This window comes from Bufo bufo, chromosome 1, assembly GCF_905171765.1.
Source record: "Bufo bufo chromosome 1, aBufBuf1.1, whole genome shotgun sequence".
Classification (NCBI taxonomy): Eukaryota; Metazoa; Chordata; class Amphibia; order Anura; family Bufonidae; genus Bufo; species Bufo bufo.
The window spans coordinates 663,167,641-663,189,057 of record NC_053389.1 but is presented as its reverse complement, the minus strand read 5'-3'; the positions used below and the strand labels follow the sequence as shown (position 1 = coordinate 663,189,057).

General features: G+C 44.2%; 1 protein-coding gene across 1 annotated transcript in view; it reads right to left on the bottom strand.

Moving 5' to 3' along the window:
* The window catches only part of GALK2 (galactokinase 2), a 286,795-nt gene that overhangs the window by 52,793 nt on the left and 212,585 nt on the right, over window positions 1-21,417 (bottom strand). Inside the window, exon 8 of the mRNA XM_040414020.1 lies at window positions 796-1,006. Within this exon, the coding sequence (XP_040269954.1) occupies window positions 796-1,006 (211 nt within the window). The remainder of the gene's footprint in view (window positions 1-795; window positions 1,007-21,417) is intronic.

The following is a 21,417-nucleotide window of genomic DNA, read 5'->3' as shown; positions in this document are numbered from 1 at the left end:
GGCAGTGATTAGAATATTTTTTCGCACTACGTGCCACTTCACATTTTAGCAGGTCTGACTACAGATTACTGATTGGTGCACTAAGTATTGTGAACTTGACATAGCTTCCTTCTCATTGGCCCACAAGCAAGAAGCAGAAAAAAAAGTTTAATATTCGATATAACGAATATATAGCACTATATTGTAAATATTCACGAATTCTCTAAGTGGCGATATTCGTGATAAAAATTCGCTATTCAAATATTTGTGCTCAACACTATATATGGGACCTATGCAAAACTGATTTTGATCAATTTTACAATTATGTGAAAAATTTAACTGCTTGGCAGCATTGTCAACCCACTGGGTATGTTCCATATCTAAAAGAGACAAGTTACAAACATGGAAAACAGAATGAATTAAATGGAAAGGCAAGGGGGAAAAAAGGGAGGAGTATTAAGAGGAAAAAAAAACATAAGAGAAAGTAAAAGTCACTAACAAAAATTGTTTTAGGAAAGAGAAAGTAGAGTTATGGGTGACATGTGCTAGCAAATCGAGGGTCACACTTCTGTAAACAATCCAAACCCTCTTTGAGAAAATGTGCAAATGCAAACATTATCCTTCCAATTAATTAATTAATCTATTCATCTTCAAAAACAGAAATAAATCTTTCTTTATCACATCTTATTACAGCAATCATATAAATAATACATGGCCGTAGTAAGAGGATACAAATAAGGAACACTCTATACTCTTATTATAATTTCCTAATCGTTTTAGTTTATGTAATATAAAACATCAGAATATTTTACTTACCATCTTGAGTGTTTTGACTTAAGACTGTGGCACAAAGTTCTTCTAAGCTTATTCCCAAAGTCTCACATATTTCTTCCCGTGTATATGGCTCAGGATGTAGGACCTTCTCAACAACACCCAACATATCTTCTACAGTAACCGCAAGTCTGTTCTGGAGATCTCCTAGTTTCATCATGCTTTTCCAGTCCAGCCCTTTAGATTTTGCTAGAATCTATAATATAAAAACATCAAAACATTTTACTAAATGAAGTCTGCGGTAAATGTAGTCATGTGCAGGAAATAAAAAAAAATAATCAACATAAGATCCGCATTATAATGAATAATTGTACAGTCTCTTCCATAAATCATACTAACAATATATTACAATTTGCTTACTACAGTCAAAATACTACATGAAACATTATTGTAAAACTTTAAATAAGTGATTACTTATTGTACAATATTTTTATATAATAAATTGGAATTCTGTTGTTTTCCTTTTCCTTGATAGCTTTAACTAAATGCACTCCAAATTGACTATGGAAGTTTGACCAAGCTCATCTAGGAAATCACAGGGTAGAAATTTAAAAAGAAGGCCAGCTAATGATAAACCATCATAGTGTGAGAAGAAGTCTACCATGTTTACAATTTTTGTATAATGCATAAAGATCTTTCTCTGAAAGAATGTCCTCAGAACGTTCCTAGAAACTTGACCTAGTGTAAGTCAAAATGTATGACCAGTTTAAACAACTGTTGGTCAATATGGATTAAAATATGTATGACTTGTCGGCGTTGGCATAATGATTGTTCACCAGATGATCATTTGTTCAACCATCTTCTATCTAGCATGTATGGCCACAGTAGAATTCCTAATAATCTTTAATTTATAAAAAATAGTCTTCTAGAAATAATTATTTAAAGAGGACCTGTCACCTCTCCTGACATGCCTGTTTTAATAGCTACATGCATACATACATACATACATACATACATACAGGGGCGGATTAAGTGCATGATAGGCCCGGGGCTGTCTACCCAACTCGGCAACACTTTTTTTTTTCTCTGTATGAAGAGGCTGCGGTGCTTCTTAAGTGCCAAAGTCTCTTCCTAGCCCATATGACATCACATGGTCTACGTGCAGCTCTGTCTTATCTGAGTGATTGGGTCTGATCTGTAATACCAAGCGCAGTGCTATCAAATAGACAGAGCTGTGCTTGGTAAGGAGCAAAGAGGCTGCAGTGCTCCCTTTAACATCGCGGTCTCCTCAAACATTTGATTGGTGGGGGTGCCAGGAGTCAGACCCCCACCATCTCATAACTCTCTGAGTACAGATTTCATAGATGTTACCTGCTGTCCTATGTAACACACCACATAACACAGTGAACTATTGTGTTATGTGGGGTGTTACATAGGCCTGCATGGAACATCTACTACATTATCTGCACACAGAAAGTTATCACTGTTATCTGGGCTGTTACATAGGACTGCAGGTGACAAATTAAAATTTTAGCTGCCAAATTTAAAATGCATGCGATTATGATAAAAAAAAAAAAAAGACTTGGAGAGGAAGATGAGACACAGGTCACAGTAGTGAGCCAGCTCTAGATATAGGGGAATACAACATCACATACCTGTTACATCCAGTGGCATCTCCTGTCATGTAGATCTTCTCTTTCCTCTCCCCCTCGTTTGACCCAGAGGTCCCTATAGTGTCTACAGCCATTATAATGTCCCCTAGAATTCCCCCAGTAATAACACCCTATATTGTGCTCCAGGTAATAATGCCTGTATAGCGTCCCCAAAAATAATGTCCCCTAATAGAAACGCCCCCACAGTACCCCCATATAGTAATTTCCCCCACACTGCCCCATGAAGTAATTTGCCCCCACACTGCACTCCCATGAAGTAATTTGCCCCCACACTGCACTCCCATGAAATAATTTGCCCCCACACTGCATCCCATGAAGTAATTTGCCCCCACACTGCCCCATGAAGTAATTTGCCCCCACACTGCACTCCCATGAAATAATTTGCCCCCACACTGGCACCCATAAAGTAATTTGCCCTCACACTGCCCCCCATGAAGCAATTTGCCCCCACACTGCAACCACTGAAGTATTTTGCCCCCACACTGCAACCCCTGAAGTATTTTGCCCCCACACTGCACCCCCTGAAGTAATTTGGCCCCACACTGCTCACCATGAAGAATTTGCCCCCAAGTAATAATCTGCCCCACGTGAAGTGATTTGCCCCCATTTAATAATCTGCCCTCCCCGAACTGATTTGCTACCACACTGCCCCATGTCCTCCTCTGCCCCCCCCCCCCCCAAAAGTTGGCACACACACAAACAAAACAAAAATTAAAAGCTATACTTACCTGTGTCCGGCATGGTGAAGCAGGCGCGCATTCTTCATTGTCCTGCGTCCCTCCCGGCACAGGCGCAATGAAGCCTATGGCGGTGATCGGTGGCAGGGCAGGGAACTATTCGCTCCTGTGCCCCGCCGCAGTATGTGGGTGTTCGGGTCGGCGTTGGGCCCCCCAGGGATGCCAGCCCCGGGGCTACCGACCCGAATGACCCTATTATAATCCGCCACTGCATACATAACAATTCTGGTGCATCTATTCTTATGTCTGTATGTTGTGCCATTCCTGTGTTATTTTTTTATTTTTATTTTTTATAAATTCTTTATTTTCAAATTAAATGAAACAGCAAGAGAATGTGTCATTACAGAGGAACTTGAACAAAGTTACCCATCAACAAAATGCAATTTTGGCGAAACAGTTCAGCTTCATAACAATGCGTATGCTAAAGTACTCTCCTCACAATTACGTTACAACATGTAAGTGGGAAGCTCTGTTACTTAAAGTGGCTGGTGGGAGAGATATAAAGAGAAGAGAAAAAAGGGGGGGGGGGGGGACTAATGTTGTGGTAGGCAGACATCCTGCTCCTGCAGTGTACGGCTCATAAGGAAGCAGAACGGGGAAGGGACCCCAAGTTACAGAACGGTGGCCCTGTTTTTCCACGGTTGCCAAACTATTGAAAACGTATGTGTTCTAGAGATCTAACCAGATAGTTCCTCATACTGGCAGATCAGATCTACTTTCTTAATCCATTCCTGTACCGAGGGAGGGTTTCGTGTCCAGCCAGTGTAGCGGAATCAGTGATCTAGCAATTGCAAGTAGATGCGTGGTCAGATCCCTTTTAGACGGTGTGAATGTTTTATTGGGTCTTGCTAGGACTATCATATCCAAGGAGATCCTGATCTCCCAACTTGTGAGTTTACGTATAAAGTCCTGAATCTCATCCCAAAAGGGGTGAATCTCTGGACAGTCCCACCATATATGAGATAACGATCCCACTCCAACCCAACACCTCCAGCAGTTTGGAGATGGCAGTAATCACCTCTTGTGTAAAAACTCAGGAGTTTTGTACCATCGGGATAATAGTTTATAGCAGGCATGCTCAACCTGCGGCCCTCCAGCTGTTGTAAAACTACAACTCCCAGCATGCCCGAACAGTCTACAGCTATCAGCCTAAAGCAGGGCATTGTGGGAGTTGTAGTTTTACAACAGCTGGAGGGCCGCAGGTTGAGCATACCTGGTTTATAGTGACCTTCCTGTATGCGTATACACGATGAAAAATCATGGAAGGTGGACAGTATCCTCTTCACCTCATTATCTGACATCGATATGTCTAGCTTCCTCTCCCACTCTCTCAAAAAGCAAGGTCTGTCTATCTCACCCCAGCTCCTCAGAAGCGCATAGAGGGCTGAAATTTTCCTGTGCTTCAGGATTGGGGAAGCAAATATTTTTTCGAACGGGGACAACGAGGTTCCTACTACATATTTTTTTAAAGCACCTTGGCAAATCGAGTAAAAGTGGGCTTGACATAAGGCTAAGGAAGCCGAGTGTCTAAGGCGTAGAGGGAGAGATTCCTGAGGTTGGAATTAGTGGTTAGAAAAGAACTCCTTTAAAGGAGACTCGGAAAAGCAATCCCAGAGTTCTTGGTAGGTACCAGGTGGAGATCCCATGAGAAAAGAGAGGAGACTGGTTGGCATCACCAGGGAAGGGTTTTGGAAGAGACTGTTGTGGAGCTTTGCTCCTATTTCCCAAAGGGCCTCCAGGAGTGGGTCACTTGTCCCTGAGATCCGTGAGGGGCTCCGGGGAGCCACAAATGACCGAGGAATGAGGGACCCTTTGAGAATGCCGCTAATTTAGCTACGTCCTGCTGTCTCCTCAGGGCCGCTTGCTCAATCCATCTATTTAATTGTACAGCCTGATAATACAGGTGTGTATCAGGTAATCCTAGGCCCCCCATCTCTCTACTCCTGGTTACTATGTGATGAGATAATCTGGGTTTCTTCTTACTCCACAAAAATCTCGAGAAGGCCCGTTTAATTTCTGAGCAGAAAGTTTTAGGAAGCAAAATTGGGACCATCTGGAGCGTGTAGAGGATTTTGGGAAAGACGTAAGCTTTCAGCACATTTTTCCGAATGTCATACTTCTTTAGGAGTTCCCTAACTTTCTCCATCAAGGGGATATAGTTCTTCTTGTAGAGGTCCCGAAGGTCACCTAGTATCTGGGTACCTAAGTATGTCAACGGGCCTTTCGACAGTGAAAAGGGGGAGGAGGCCATTTGTTTCCTTAGCCCCTCTCTAAGTAGTGTGACATTCAGCAGTTCTGACTTAGTGGTGCTAACCTTAAAGTCAGATATGGCACCAAAGGCCTCCAGTTTATTGTGGAGAGCTAGCGTCCCTTCTTCAGGATTGGTGATCAGAAACAGGAGATCATCAGCAAACGCTGTACACTTAAGATCTCGCTCTCCATAATGCACCCCGTGAATTGACGGGTCCTGGCGAGTAGATTGGATTAATGTCTCCACCACCAAAATAAAGAGGGATGGAGAGAGGGGGCACCCCTGTCTCGTGCCATTGGTTATCTCAAAAGTGGGCAATAAGGACCCATTTATTCGTAATTTGGCATGTGGTTGGTCATATTGCAAGGAAATTGCTTGAATAAATGTTTCAGGAATGTTAAATTTACAAAGTGTGGATCTCATAAAAGCCAAGGTTCAGCATCTATACTTAGGAGCATCAGGGGGATTTTCTTTAGTATGGGCCACATGGATGGAGTGAAAAACCCTATGTGCGTTGTCCCTGCCTTCCCTTCCCTTCACAAAGCTGGATTGCTCACACCCTATGAGCAACGGCAGCACAGTATTCAACCTCTGAGACTGAGATTGGTCTGTAGCTACCGCAGCACAGAGGGTCCTTGCCCTCCTTGAGGAGAAGTATGACGCATGATTCAAGCGTTTGTCTAAGGAAAGGGTCGCCTTGCATCAATCTGTTACATACTATCGTGAGGTGGGGGAGTAATTCTGTTTAGAATTTTTTATAGTATATTAGCGGGTAAGCGTCAGGACCCGGACTCTTCCCCGATGCAAAGCTGTGAATGGTAGATTGCACTTCTTCCTGTGTTATTGGTCTAGTCCAATGTTTCCCAACCAGTGTGCCTCCAGCTGTTGCAAAACTACACCTCCCAGCATGCCCGCACAGCAGTGCCATCTTAAGAGCATTATAGGCCCCCGGGCAATACAGTGCACTGGGGCCCTGTCTACACAATCACGCACTAGAATAAAAATGCAAATTATCAATAAGGCGATATTTATTGGGCATTTCCTCTTGTGGATTTTCCCCAGCAGTAGGATCAGGTAATGATACCATTGGTATTTCTGCTGGAATTGGAGTGCATGTAGATGTGGATGCTACATCTGGAGGAGCAGAACTACTGGCTGACGTTGCACCTGGATTGAGCCAAGATGTTAGTTTTGGAAGTTTGCACATTTTCTCTTTCTCCTCTGCAGCCTTTTTCCTCTCCTGTGCTCCACTCAAAACATTACGTTTCATTTCTGCACTAAAGGTTATTTTCACCAACACGTAATAAACTTTATTTTTCCTCACCTTTTTTACACTTCCTCGAACGAGTGGCAACTCTAAGATTGCTATATAAGGGGGACACATAAGATATTACAGTCAAAACTTGAGGGGCACTAATAACTTAAAGTGGATGTAAACCCAAACATTTTTTTTTTTTGTGATGTCACAATGTAGAGTACCCAGGCAGTACACACGCCACTCCAACATTAATACCCACCAGCACCAGCAGTACCCACACCAGCATTACCCACCAGCACCAGAGTGTGTGTACATTTATATATATATCTATATTTATTTCGTTTTTTTAGTTGTATGATTAAAGTGGATGTAAACCCCCAAGTATGCAGTATAGCACCCTATAGTATACAGCACCACACAGTATGCAGTATAGCACCCTATAGTATACAGCACCACACAGTATGCAGTATAGCACCCTATAGTATACAGCACCACACAGTATGCAGTATAGCACCCTATAGTATACAGCACCACACAGTAGAGTTGTTGCGATACCAAATTTTTGATTCGGTTTCGATACCATGAAAAAGTATTGCGATACTCGATACCATTCGATACCACGCGAAAAAAATAAACAAAAAAAGCCACGTGCATTCCTCATTTTTAAAAATGGCGAATCGCGCAGTTTTTATTTTATTTTTTCTGTTCCGGCATTCACCACCTAGATTTTTTTTTAATATTTTAATAGTTTGGACTTTTCTGACGTGGCGATGTAATATGTTTATTTATATATTTTATATGTGAAATTGGGAAAAGGGGGGTGATTTATACTTCATATTTTAGTGTTTTTTTTTTTTTAACTTTTTATTTAATAACTATTTCCCCCCTTAGGGGCTAGAACCTGGGATCTTTCATCCCTTTTCCTATTCACCCTGATAGATCTCTATCAGGGTGAATAGGACTCCACACTGTCCCTGCTGCTCTGTGCTTTGTGCACACAGCATCAGGGATGTTACCATGGCAACCAGGGCTTCTGTAGCCTCTTGGCTGCCATGGTAACCGATCGGAGCCCCAGGCTTACACAGCTGGGGCTCCGATCAGAAGCTGCCACTGCACCACCAATGAGGGGGAGTGGAGAGGTCCCTGTGGCCACTGCCACCAATGATTTTAATACTGGAGGGTTGAGAGGGGCCGGCGCACTGTGCCACCAATGATTTTAATGGGATGGGGGGATTGAGGGGGGGGGGGGGGGGGGGCACACTGCACCACCAATGATTTTACCCCTTTATACAGGAGGCGGGTACTAGCAGATCAGCGGCAGTTAACTGCCGCTGATCGCAGCTCCCTGTCAGGGGCAGGGTGCCGGCAATGCGATTCTGCTGCCGGCACCCGCCTCCTGTATGTGTTAAAGACTGACTACTGTATATGAGTCCAGACTTTCACTATTAGGCCACACAGAGCGGCGCCCAGCGATGTCTCAGCACTCACCATTTAGTCCTGGGCGCCGCTCCGTTCGCCCGCAGTGCCCCATTACTGTCTCCTCTCCTGCTCCACATGCTGCTGATTACTATCGGAGCGATGGGAGGAGACATCAGCTTCACTAGTAGGCGTTCCTTCTCCCTGGCTGTAGCGCTGTCCAATCGCAGCGCAGGGAAAAGGAACGCCCACTAGTGAAGCTGATGTCTCCTCCCATCGCTCCGATAGTAATCCTATCATTGGTGGCGCAGTGCGCCCGCCCCTCCTCCGCCCCTCTCTTCTCATTGCCGCCCCTCCTCCACCCCCTCTCTTCTCATTGCCGCCCCTCCTCCGCCCCTCTCTTCTCATTGCCGCCCCTCCTCCGCCCCTCTCTTCTCATTGGTGGCAGCGGCAGCAGCACAGGGGCAGGGAGGACAGCTTCCTTCTCCCCGTGCTGCTGAGAGAGAACATGAGCGCGCCGATAGCAGCGCGCTCATGTTCAGAGATACTAGACTGCGCAGAAGCGCAGCCCAGTATCGAAAAAACGGAAATCCCGGTATCGTATCGATACCGGGACAAAAGTATCGATTGGGTATCGAAATTTCGATACCCGCAACAACCCTACTACACAGTATGCAGTATAGCACCCTATAGTATACAGCACCACACAGTATGCAGTATAGCACCCTATAGTATACAGCACCACACAGTATGCAGTATAGCACCCTATAGTATACAGCACCACACAGTATGCAGTATAGCACCCTATAGTATACAGCACCACACAGTATGCAGTTTAGCACCCCACACTATACAGTACCCCACAGTATATAGTAGAGCAGTATAGACCCCCACACTATACAGCACCTCACTGTATACAGCACCCCAAACTATACACGATACAGCCCCCCACACTATACAGTACAGCACTCTACTCTATACCGCACCCACAGTATACAGCCCCCCACACTATACAGTACAGCAGTATAGCACTCCCCCCACTATACAGCCCCCCCCCCACACTATACAGGCCCCCCACACTATACAGGCCCCCCACACTATACAGCCCACCACACAGTATACAGGCCACCCCCCCCCCACACACAGTATACAGCCCACCACACAATATACAGCCCATTACACAATATATAGCCCACCACACAATATACAGCCCACCACACAGTATACAGGCCCCCACACAGTATACAGCCCCCCACACAGTACACAGCACCCCACTATACAGTAGTTTACAGTATATTAAAATAACAACCCCATGTCACCTTTTTCTGATGTAATCTTTACACAGAAAAGCTCCACAGTTAACTTCTGCAACACTCCTGATAGGACCTGTGATGACTTCATAGCCATGTGACCAGTAATTGCTAGGTTACTGGTCACATGGTAATGATGTCATTAAGGTCCTAGATCAAAACTCATTAAGGTCCTATAATTAAGATCATTAACACAGTACGATCATGATGCCTGTGTAGCCGACAGCCTGACACCCGGGGCAGTAGCTAGCAGGGCTCAAGAGGCAGCTGCCTTGGGCCCCCCCAGGAGCAACTGGGCCCAGGGCAGCTGCCCCTTTTGCCCCTTGGTAAAGACGGCCCTGGCGGCAACGCTGCTAAATGACGGTTGGGAAGTTGGCTGGTGGGTTCACTGGGCAGGCGGGCCCCCAGGCAAGTGGGGCCCCCGTGCAACTGCCCAGCGTGCCCATTCGAAAAGACGGCCCTGCCGCACAGCCAAATGCAGTCCGGGCATGCTGGGAGTTGTAGTTTTGCAACAGCTGGAGGCACGCTGGTTGGGAAACACTGGTCTAGTCAGATGATGACCCATCTCTGTTGAGAGCCGGGGAAGGTTCAGTGACTCCAGGAACCGAGTCGTCAAGTCAGTTCTGTTGTGATGTCCTGAGTCCCCTCCAGCCCTATTTAGATTATAGATCTCCGAATAGTACTCTTGGAAAGCTTTAGCAATTGCTGGGGTGTTTATTTTAAGGGAACCATTTTTGTCCCTGATTTTAGGTGTGAAGGTTGTCTGTTTGGCTTTTTTCAGCAATGAAGTCATCATCTTAGAACCTTTATTCCTGTGAGCGTAAATTTTATGCTGGAAGTAGAAAAGATGTTTTGCTGCATTCTGGGAGAGGAGCTTTTTCAGTTCCAGTCTCAGAGATGTTAGGTCGGCTTGCACTCTCAAGGAGGCGGATCTTTTGTGAAGTCTTTCCATTGTTGCTATTTGTGCCAGTAGGGAGTCAATGGCTTTTTGCTTCTCTTTTTTCACTTAAGTGCCTAATGCAATGAAGCTCCCCCTTACCACCGCCTTGTGCGCTTCCTATACAATGGGGTATTTGCAGTTTGTGGTAGCATTAATAGAGAAGGAGGAAAAAATCTCTCTGATCCCCTAGCAGTGATTAGGGCTATGTCGCAGGGACTCGTTCAGTCTCCAGGTCCAGCTTCCGTGGGTAAAGGACACCAGGGTGAGAGACACTGTGCATGGGGCGTGATCCGACATCGTAATGGATCCTATGTTAGCCCTCTTGCAATTCTGGAGGAGGGGAGCAGAAAGCAATACATAATCTAGTCTCTGGTAGGAGGCATGGGGGATGGAGTAGAAGGAGTGATCCCTCACAGTGGGATTGAGGTGACGCGAGACATCAGTGAGACTCAAGGCTTTGAGTTTAGAGAGAAGTTTACCTAGATGTCTTTGCAATATATGGGATCTGCCCGATGAGGAGTCCACAAGGGGATCAAGAACTAGGTTAAGATCAGTACCTAATATCACCGGGCCCTCCGCAAATGTCTTCAGAGTGTCTAGGACTTTGAAGAGCCAGGAGGCTGTGATGGCATTAAGAGCGTAGAAGTTGGCTAAAGTGATTTTTTGGGAGGCTATTTCCCCTCTAAGGAGCAGGAGTCTGCCTTCTGCGTCCGAAAGCTGCTAATGAATATTAAAGGGCACCGAGTAGTGGAAGCCTATAGACACCCCTTTGGAAGCAGACGAGGGAAGGCAGCTATGATATCACCTCTTGAATGGATACAAAGGGACCCTAGGTATCTTTCCTTGTTTAAAATGTGTTTCCTGAAGGAAAATTATCTGTGATTTAAGGTTACGTAACAAGATAGCGAGTTGACCCCATTTGTTAGGGGAGTTCATACCTTTCACATTTAAGGTGGTAACCGAAATATCAGCCATTTAAGTTTTGACTAAATACCTACACACAACAGAATCTGGGAATGGGGAGTTGGTGGGTCACTCAGATGGTGAGCTGAGTAGCAAGTAATGAAGGTAAGGAGCTGACACTTGAGTGAAAGACTAGGGAGATGGTGGGGTGAGGCTTAAGATTTAGAGGGAGAGGACAGGGAAGAATGTCCCCTTTCAATCTATACCAGAAGTAGAAGAGCTTAGGCGGAGCAAGGATCTGCCTTTACATTGCCTTGACTAAGCAGCCCTGTGGGAATCCAAGGGCTACACACCCCACAATGATCAAAGTTATTATCTATATGTCACAAATAGTGATCGAAAGGGAGGACGGATGTGACCCGGGGTGAAGGTTTTTATTTTTTAATTGCCTAGCATAAGATCCCTTCACTTCCACCCATTACATAACATAAATAAAACAGGGAGTAAACTTGCGAACCGGGTATAGCACAGTAGCCTAACATAACCTGTTAGAGAGCTGCATCTTCTGGAAAGTCTGGGCTGCGGGCCCCCGTCTGACTTGGGGAGTCCTTGCTGGTCGTTTGTGAATGACTGGGATGTGAGCACACAGCGCAGACATGCAGCAGGAAAAGCCATTTGTGGCTCACAACTATCGGCACATCCAACTTTTTTTTTATTTTTATTTTTTAAAAGGGGGATCAAAGATCTGAGGCTGTGCCAATATAGGGACACATGGGGGATAAAACATATAACAGAGGTCATATATCATAACCATAAAACAGGGAACCTGAACACATAGCCCATGAGGCCTAATCACCGCGACTAACTATTATCGCGGGTGCTAATCCCATACAGCAGGGTTTCAGTAGCACCAGGGGTGACGGCAAAGCTGGAGCCCCAGGCCAGCATAGTACGACCAGGCCTGCCAACAGATCACACAGTTAGTCCTGGCCAGAGAACCCCAGCTCCCGCCTGCATGAGTTCACAGACTTCGCATCAGCCCCATCTGGTCTCAGCAACTCTGAGCCGATCGTCTGGAGAGTCAGGTAGAATGTGATTCCCGTGCTGCCTGTGATCTAGATGGCTTTGAGAGCTGCTTCTTGGAAACTCTATACCATGGCTCCGGTTGAGGCAGTGTTGGCAGACTGTTGGGAAAGGACACCGGCATCCAGGAGGGGACGTCCACCGCAGGTAGTTCCAGAGTTCGACGCGCTCTCTTCAAATCTTCCGGAGTGTGGATAATTATGCGGCGGCCTCCTTTAAGGATGGATAGGCCGAAAGGGTAAAGCCAGGAGTAGGTTAGCTTGGCTTCCCGGAGGACTTCAAGTAAAGGTTTGAGGAGGCACCTTTTCGCCAGCGTGGATGGAGCGATGTCTTGATAGAATGCCAGGTCAGCTCCTTCATAGCTTATCCTGGAACTTTCTCTGGCAGCCGATAAGATACACGCAGTGTCAACATAGGATAACAGACCGCAGACCACGTCTCTCAGCCTTTCTGAAGGCAGAGGAGCTACAGACTCACGCTGCCATCTGCTTTAACGGCTATGCTCCGCCCCCCATTCCTGTGTTATTTCTAGTTGAAGTTATGAATGAATTGCTAGCAGTCTGCAGTAAGGGTACAGAGGGGTGGTAACCAGTTGGGGGGGGGGGGTGTCTGCTCAGTCTAACAATAGCTGCACTGATTGGATAGAATGAGTATGTGCAGTTACACACACCCAACTGGTTAACACCCCTCTGTACCCTTACTGCAGACTGCTAGCAATTTATTCATAACTTCTACTAGAAATAACACAGGAATGGCACAACATACACACATAAGAATAGATTCACCAGAATGGTTATGTATGTATGCATGTAGCTATTAAAACAGGCATGTCAGGAGAGGTGACAAGTCCTCTTTAAATTCACACATTTGACAGGAATCAGAACAGCAGGATGTGGTCATTAGAACTTGGCAGTATAGCAGCCTCAAAATGTGGTCCTATGATTTCATGCAGATACATCTCAGCAATGAAGATAGTTTTTACATTTTTAATTGGCCATTCTCTGTTATGTCTCTGGTTGCTCTTCTTTTGGCTGCTCAAAAGATTAGGATAAAAGGCCATAATCTCAAAATGCAATGGCGTTATACTCTATGTACAGAACTTATATATAATATACATATGCATTCAGCTACTAGGTATCTCTATAAAATAATATACTTAAACACATTTTTAATACATTTGATATATATTTGTCCATCTTTGTAAATGGGTGGGGTAGATTCTCAAAAAAACAGCTGGCTCCCCCCACTACCGTTTTCATGATACATAATGGAAAAATGTTCACAGCACTCAGGAAACCAGGGGATCTCATTGGCCTTATTTATCATATAGAAAGTCCCATAAAAATGCCTCAGCTGTAATCCACTTCTGCTGTGGCAGGAAAAAATAAAAGTCAGAATGTGACAATTTGCCAGTGCTAAATTTAAAAATTGCTGTGTGACACTTTTATAAATTTGGTGCGCAGACCATTACCTTTACACAAATAGACAAATGCGAACATAAACTTTGATTTGTCCCCTGTTGATATATCAGAACCTTAATATTAATATAAGTATATAATATATGAGAACAGCCTTGTTCTCTCATCCATCATTTGTCACATAACAGTATGAACACATTGGTACAGGTTTACTAATATGAATACTTATATTAACTCCTTAAGGACACAGCCATATTTCACCTTAAAGACCAGGCCATTTTTTGCAAATCGGACCAGTGTCAATTTATGTGGTGATAACTTTAAAACGCTTTGACTTATCCAGGCTATTCTGAGACAGTTTTTTCATCACATATTGTACTTCATGACACTGGTAAAATGGAGTAAGAAAAAAAACATTTTTATTTATAAAAAAATACCAAATTTGCCAAACATTTGGAAAAATTGGCAAATCTCCAAGTTTCAATTTCTCTACTTCTATAATACATAGTAATACCTACTAAAATAGTTATTACTTTACATTCACCATATGTCTACTTCATGTTTGGATAATTTTGAGAATGACATTTTATTTTTTGGGGATGTTACAAGGCTTAAAAGTTTAGAAGCAAATCTTGAAATTTTTCAAAAATTTTCAAAAACCCACTTTTCAAGGACCAGTTCAGATCTGAAGTCACTTTGTGAGGCTTACATAATAGAGAACACCCAAAAATGACCCCATTCTAGAAACTACACCCCTCAAGGTATTCAAAACTGATTTTAAAAACTTTGTTAACCCTTTAGATGTTCCACAAGAATTAATGGAAAATAGAGATACAATTTCAAAATTTCACTTTTTTGGCAGATTTTCCATTTTAATATTTTTTTTCCAGTTACAAAGCAAGGGTTAACAGCCAAACAAAACTCAATATTTATGGCTCTGATTCTGCAGTTTACAGAAACACCCCATATGTGGTCGTAAACCACTGTACGGGCACACGGCAGGGCGCAGAAGGAAAGGAATGCCATACGGAATGCTATAGAGATTAGATAAAACAAATACTTTATTAAATATGCAAGAATATGTGGGGAAAAGTAACCTACTAAATATATAAAATTCCAAGTGACCAAGATCTATCCACGGACCCTGAAACGGATCGAGGTATTGCGTGGAAAACCACGGTCTGCGGTACCGCCCAGGTGTGGATACAGTCACTGGGTAATCCACTTCAGGTGCACTACAAAGGTTGCAGAACCACGTCACCAGGCTATAGTTATCTATTCACAACCAAATGTGCGCACCGTGGCACGGACAAGGTGCTCAGCTCAATCACCCAGTCTAGATGGCCCTGGACTAAATTAACAAACTAATCCATTGATAAACATCTACTCACTAGGGCAGGCATCCATCAAGGAACACCTGTTCATAGGTATGAACCAGATGTCTGATTGCCGGCCCTGTGAGCACGAATCAAGGGACACTAACTGGGTGTGAGCGAAAAGCTTGAGTGCACCTGTTCACATACTACAGGGGGCTGGATTGACACAGACCACTTCTGTTGTGTGAACGCAAGTCAAGCAAAATTCAAAAACATGGGTTTGCCCCCACTGATCGCTCTACGCATTTCGCCATGTTTGGTTCGTCAGGAGCATAAAATGTGGGTAGAAGGACAAACAATCAAACCCGCTGTTAGCCTCCTCGACAGAGGCTGCAGCCATCAGCACTGAGTGGCCGTACGCGGCCGCAAGGACACGCTCTATATAAGGAGGAGACTCCTCCCCTCTTCTGGATCAAGCCCCAGGGGCAGCCAATAAGATGGCAGGAGGCGCGGCACGGCCGCAGCAAACACCCCTCCCCACTTACCCGCCCCCTCTATGAGGCGATCACAGACGAATGTCAAAACATTTGCATACTAATATTAGAGCGACCAAACGGCAGTTTTAAAAATAAGGCAGCACAGCATTACAGGGACAGGGATCGGTGTCTTAATCTAGTAAGTAGTTGTATGTAGTAAATAACTACTGTGGTTGTTGTTACTCAATTATGGTGACTCTGAAGTGTTAGGAGTCATGAGTTATCGTAATATATAGAGGTGATGCATCATGTGGATTACCATAATGCATCGAGGTGACGCACAGCGTACTCAACTCTGAGATACGAATGTAGGGCAGAGCAGAATATGTCGTGTCCTCGTTTGAATGTGGACCGAAGACACTCCCCATAGTAATGTGAGACAAATTACATGCATAGGGACTCAAAGAAAGCAAACTAAAGAGTTATACTCATTGAGTCCCTGCGGTTGCAGTGTGTGCAAACGGTAAATCCACTGTGTCTCTTTTTGTAACAGTCGCTTGTCAAATTCACCTCCTCTTGGAGATCTTCTCACCACCTCTATGGCCTGAAATTTAATCACATCCACATTACCACCGTGTAAGGTGGATGTGTGTCTCGCAATTGGGGTGTCTGCACCCTTGCGATGTCATTGAGATGTTCTGCAATTCTTCTGCGGAATTACCTAAAAGGTTTTCCCCACGTATTGTTTTCCACATATACACGTGGCCAAATATACCAACCCTCTAGTCCTACAATTAACGAAGGATCTGATGGTGAACGTTTGCTCTGTTACACTACAGGTGAATGTAGCACCTAGCTGGACAGCAGAACACGCCACACATCCTCCACATCGAAAGGTCCCTTTGAGGTTGGTACTCAGCCAAGTGGTTGTAGTGGGGGCTTGATAAAAACTGTGGACCAGACGATCTCTTAAGTTGCATCCACGTCGGTACGTTATCAGAGGTGTATCTCCTACCAGATGACCAATGTCGGGGTCTGATTTTAAAATGCCCCAATATCTGGTAATTCTCTTACCGTATCATGTGCCTCGTCATAAGTGGCCACAATACACAATTGTTCAGGCCCAGATAGCCCTGATTTGGGTATCAGCAATGTGTCACGATCCAAGGCCAAAGAGTGTTGATAGGCCTTGGCTAACACATGTTGTAGGAATCCCCTATTTCTGAATCTTGACTACAGGTCATTAGAAGCAGCCCTAAAATCAGACATCCTAGAACAATTGCGCCTTGCCCTGAGGTATTGTCCTTTAGGAATTCCTCTCTTCAAGGGCAGAGGATGGCAACTGTCCCACCTAAGGAGACTATTTGTAGCCGTCTTCTTCTGGAATAAACATGTGCCAACGTTGCCATCACAATCCCTGAAGATAGTGAGATAAAGAAACGTAATTTGAGATTCCTGAATCTCAGATGTAAAAAACAATCCCATTGTGTTGTTATTCAGGTCTGTAACAAATCTGTTAAATTCAACTACACTTCCTGACCACAAAATCAGCACATCATCGATGTAACGTAGCCATAAATTAATATGGTCAGCCCATTTGTGGTTATTCTCAGCAAACACAACTTCCCGTTCCCACCAGCCCAGGTAGAGGTTGGCGAAGGTAGGCGCACAGGGGCTCCCCATCGCCACCCCCCTGAGCTGGTGGTACATATGGTGGTCAAAAATGAATACATTGTGTTTGAGAATAAAACTCAAAAGTTCAAGGACAAACTCATTATGCTGCCAAAGATGTATGCCACGTTGATTTAAAAATGAGGCTACAACTCCACACCCCTTGTCATGAGGTATGGAGCTGTAGAGTGCCTCCACGTCAAGGCTGGCCAGCATAACGTCTTCACCAATTTCTTAATAACATCCATTGAGTCACGTACGTACGAGGACAGGGCCACTGCAAATGGTCGCAGAACCTGGTCCACGTACGTACTGATGGAATGTGTCAGACTTCCTGTCCCAGAAACAATGGGTCGCCCCTTTAACGGTGATAAGCCCTTATGTACTTTGGGCATTCCATAAAAACATGGGACCTGGGGATGTTTGGGAAACAGGAATTCATGTTCTGTTTGGCTGATCAGACCATGCTCATGTGCTGTGTCCAGGAGATTTTTCAGTTTTTTCCTGAATAACTCAGTTGGATTCAATTCCAACACACGATAGCATAGTTCATCACTGAGGATGCTGAGGCACATAATCTTATACTGGTCGTGATTCATGAAAACAATATTCCCTCCCTTGTCTGATGGTTTAATGTCAAGGGAGGTATCACGTTCCAGAGAGAGTAATGCATCAATTTCTCTCTTATTAAGATTTGATTTAGTCCCTCTAACTTTGTCTAGCATCCTCAACTGATCAGTCACAACATTCAAGAAAATGTCAGGAGGTGTGCCATCTCCTAGAGGTGGATTCTTAGTAGAGAGCAACTTCAGATCCGTGAATGGACCCTCCCCAGAATCCCTCTCCCCCTCCTCCAGAAGATCAACTAATAGTTGGATATCAGGCAAATCTTGGATTTCAATACCAAGCTCACTACATTGTTGTTGATTATGAGTTGCAATTTTTTTTTTTCATTTTAGTCTCCTTATGAATAGGGTCAAATCCTTTACCCACTCAAAGGACCTAAATGAACAAGTGGGGACAAATGATAGCCCCCTGCTAAGCAACTCCATCTCAGTTTCCATTAGGGTCTTGTCAGATAAATTTATGATTTGCAACTTATCCATTGATTTGCCCAATTGTGTGGTGTTGGCAACTTGAGGGCAGACTGCACTCATCCTTTGATGATGTGCTATAGATTTTTTCTGTCCCTCAAAGTGTATGACGTCGTGGGTTGATTCCCTAAAAAAAAAAAACGTGATTGAGGTCTCCTACCCCTTCCTCCTCTACCTCTAGGCCCTCTATTAGAGGATTGGAAGATGGGATATTGAGTGTTAGAATAAGAAGTGCCCTCTATTTCAGTTTCACCCTCCGAGGATGAGGGTTCCGTCTCAACCTCGAGGGTCCTGCCGGTCTTAGTCGCAAACTTTAAAATGCGCCCTATTTTCAAATCTGCTTTATCTCTCAAGAATTGGGAATGCTTGCGCTCTTTTAACTGAGCTGTGAACCGTTCCACGGTCTGCTGCAAGAATCCCTCCTTGCGAGTAAAGTCAGGGCTATTGGAGAATTTGTTGATAGCTGTGATTTGCTTCTGCAGCAGTTGTGTGTTTTTGTTATACAGGGCCTTCTCTTCCTCCAGAAGCAATGCCATCAATTTAAGTGAGCTTTCAATCGCCTCCTTTTCCCATTTTTTACGGAACTCCGGCGACTGAACTCTATTGGATGGAAGAAAGGGAATGCGCATACCTCTGGGCATTATCTTATGTTGAATATAGGTTTCTACGGTCTGTATCTCCCACCACCCTCTGACTTGATCTTTATATATCTTGGTGTGTAATTTGAAAGAACCCGTGATGCTTAATGTGCGATTTACAGCGGGTAAATCTGCTTTGGAAAAGACAGCTTTGGCTTCCTCATCCCATTTGTCACTGCAAATGCCTGCTGCCAAAAAAACTGCCATCCCTCTAAGAATGGAACTAAATATCAAATCACTGACAAGCTAATAGTGGTATGCGTTCCACCATCAAAAATAATTCACTGTAAATAGGAACGCTATAGAGATTAGATAAAACTAATACTTTATTAAATATACAAAAATATGTGAGGAAAAGTAACCTACTAGATATATGATCGAGGTCTGCGGTACCGCTCAGGTGTGGATACAGTCACTGGGTAATCCACTTCCACTTCAGGTGCACTACAAAGGTTGAAGAACCACGTCACCAGGCTATAGTTATCTATTCACAACCAAATGTGCGCACCGTGGCACGGACAAGGTGCTCAGCTCAATCACCCAGTCTAGATGGCCCTGGACTAAATTAACAAACTAATCCATTGATAAACATCTACTCACTAGGGCAGGCATCCATCAAGGAACACCTGTTCATAGGTATGAACCAGATGTCTGATTGCCTGCCCTGTGAGCACAAATCAAGGGACACTAACTAACTGGGTGTGAGCGAAAAGCTTGAGTGCACCTGTTCACATACTACAGGGGGCTGGATTGACACAGACCACTTCTGTTGTGTGAACGCAAGTCAAGCAAAATTCAAAAACATGGGTTTGCCCCCACTGATCGCTTGACGCGTTTCGCCATGTTTGGCCCGTCAGGAGCATAAAATGTGGGTAGAAGGACAAACAATCAAACCAGCTGCTAACCTCCGCGACAGAGGCTGCAGCTATCAGCACTGAGTGGCCGTACGCGGCCGCAAGGACACGCGCTATATAAGGAGGAGACTCCTCCCCTCTTCTGGATCAAGCCCCTGGGGCAGCCAATAAGAAGGCAGGAGGCGCGGCAACGCTGCAGCAAACACCCCGCCCCACTTACCCGCCCCCGCTATGAGGCAATCACAGACTAATGTCAAAACATTCGCATACTAATATTAGAGCGACCAAACGGCGGTTTTAAAAATAAGGCAGCACAGCATTACAGGGACAGGGATCGGTGTCTTATTCTAGTAAGTAGTTGTATGTAGTAAATAACTACTGTGGTTGTTGTTACTCAATTATGGTGACTCTGAAGTGTTAGGAGTTATGAGTTATCGTAATATATAGAGGTGATGCATCATGTGGATTACCATAATGCATCGAGGTGATGCACAGCGTACTCAACTCTGAGATACGAATGTAGGGCAGAGCAGAATATGTTGTGTCCTCGTTTGAATGTAGACCGGAGACACTCCCCATAGTAATGTGAGACAAATTACATGCATAGGGACTCAAAGAAAGCAAACAAAAGAGTTATACTCATTGAGTCCCTACGGTTGGAGTGTGTGCAAACGGTAAACCCCTTTGAAGCCCCCCTGATGCACCCCTAGAGTAGAAACTCCAAAAAAGTGACCCCATTTTAGAAACTATGGGATAGGGTGGCAGTTTTGTTGGTACTACTTTAGGGTACGCTTTTTGTGAGGCAAGGTAACAAGAAATAGCTGTTTTGGCACCGTTTTTATTTTTTGTTATTTACAACATTCATCTGACAGGTTAGATCATGTGGTAATTTTATAGACCAGGTTGTCACGGACGCGGCGATACCTAATATGTATACATTTTATTTATGGAAGTTTTACACAATGATTTCATTTTTGAAACCAAAAAAAATCATGTTTAGTATTTCCATAGTCTGAGAGCCAGTTTTTGGGCGATTATCTTGGGTAGGGTATGATTTTTGCGGGATGAGATGACGGTTTGATTGGCACTATTTTGGGGTGCGCATGACTTTTTGATCGCTTGTTATTACAGTTTTTGTGATGTAAGGTGACAAAAAATGGTTTATTTAGCACAGTTTTTATTTTTTATGGTGTTCACCTGAGGGGTTAGGTCATGTGATATTTTTAGAGAGCCGGTCAATACGAACACGGCGATACCTAATATGTATACTTTTTTTTATTTATGTAAGTTTTACACAATAGCAGCTTTTTTAAAACAAAAAAAATGATGTTTTAGTGTCTCCATGTTCTGAGGCATAGTTTTTAAATTTTTTGGGCGATTGTCTCAGGTTGGGGCTCATTTTTTGCGGGATGAGGTGACGGTTAGATTGGTACTATTTTGGTGGGCATGCGCCTTTTTGATCGCTTGCTGTTGTACTTTTTGTGATGTAAGGTGACAAAAAAATGGTTTATTTAGCACAGTTTTTATTTTTTAAGGTGTTCATCTGAGGGGTTAGGTCAAGCGATATGTTTATAGAGCCGGTCGATACGGACGAGGCGATACCGAATATGTCAACTTTTTTCCCCCCTA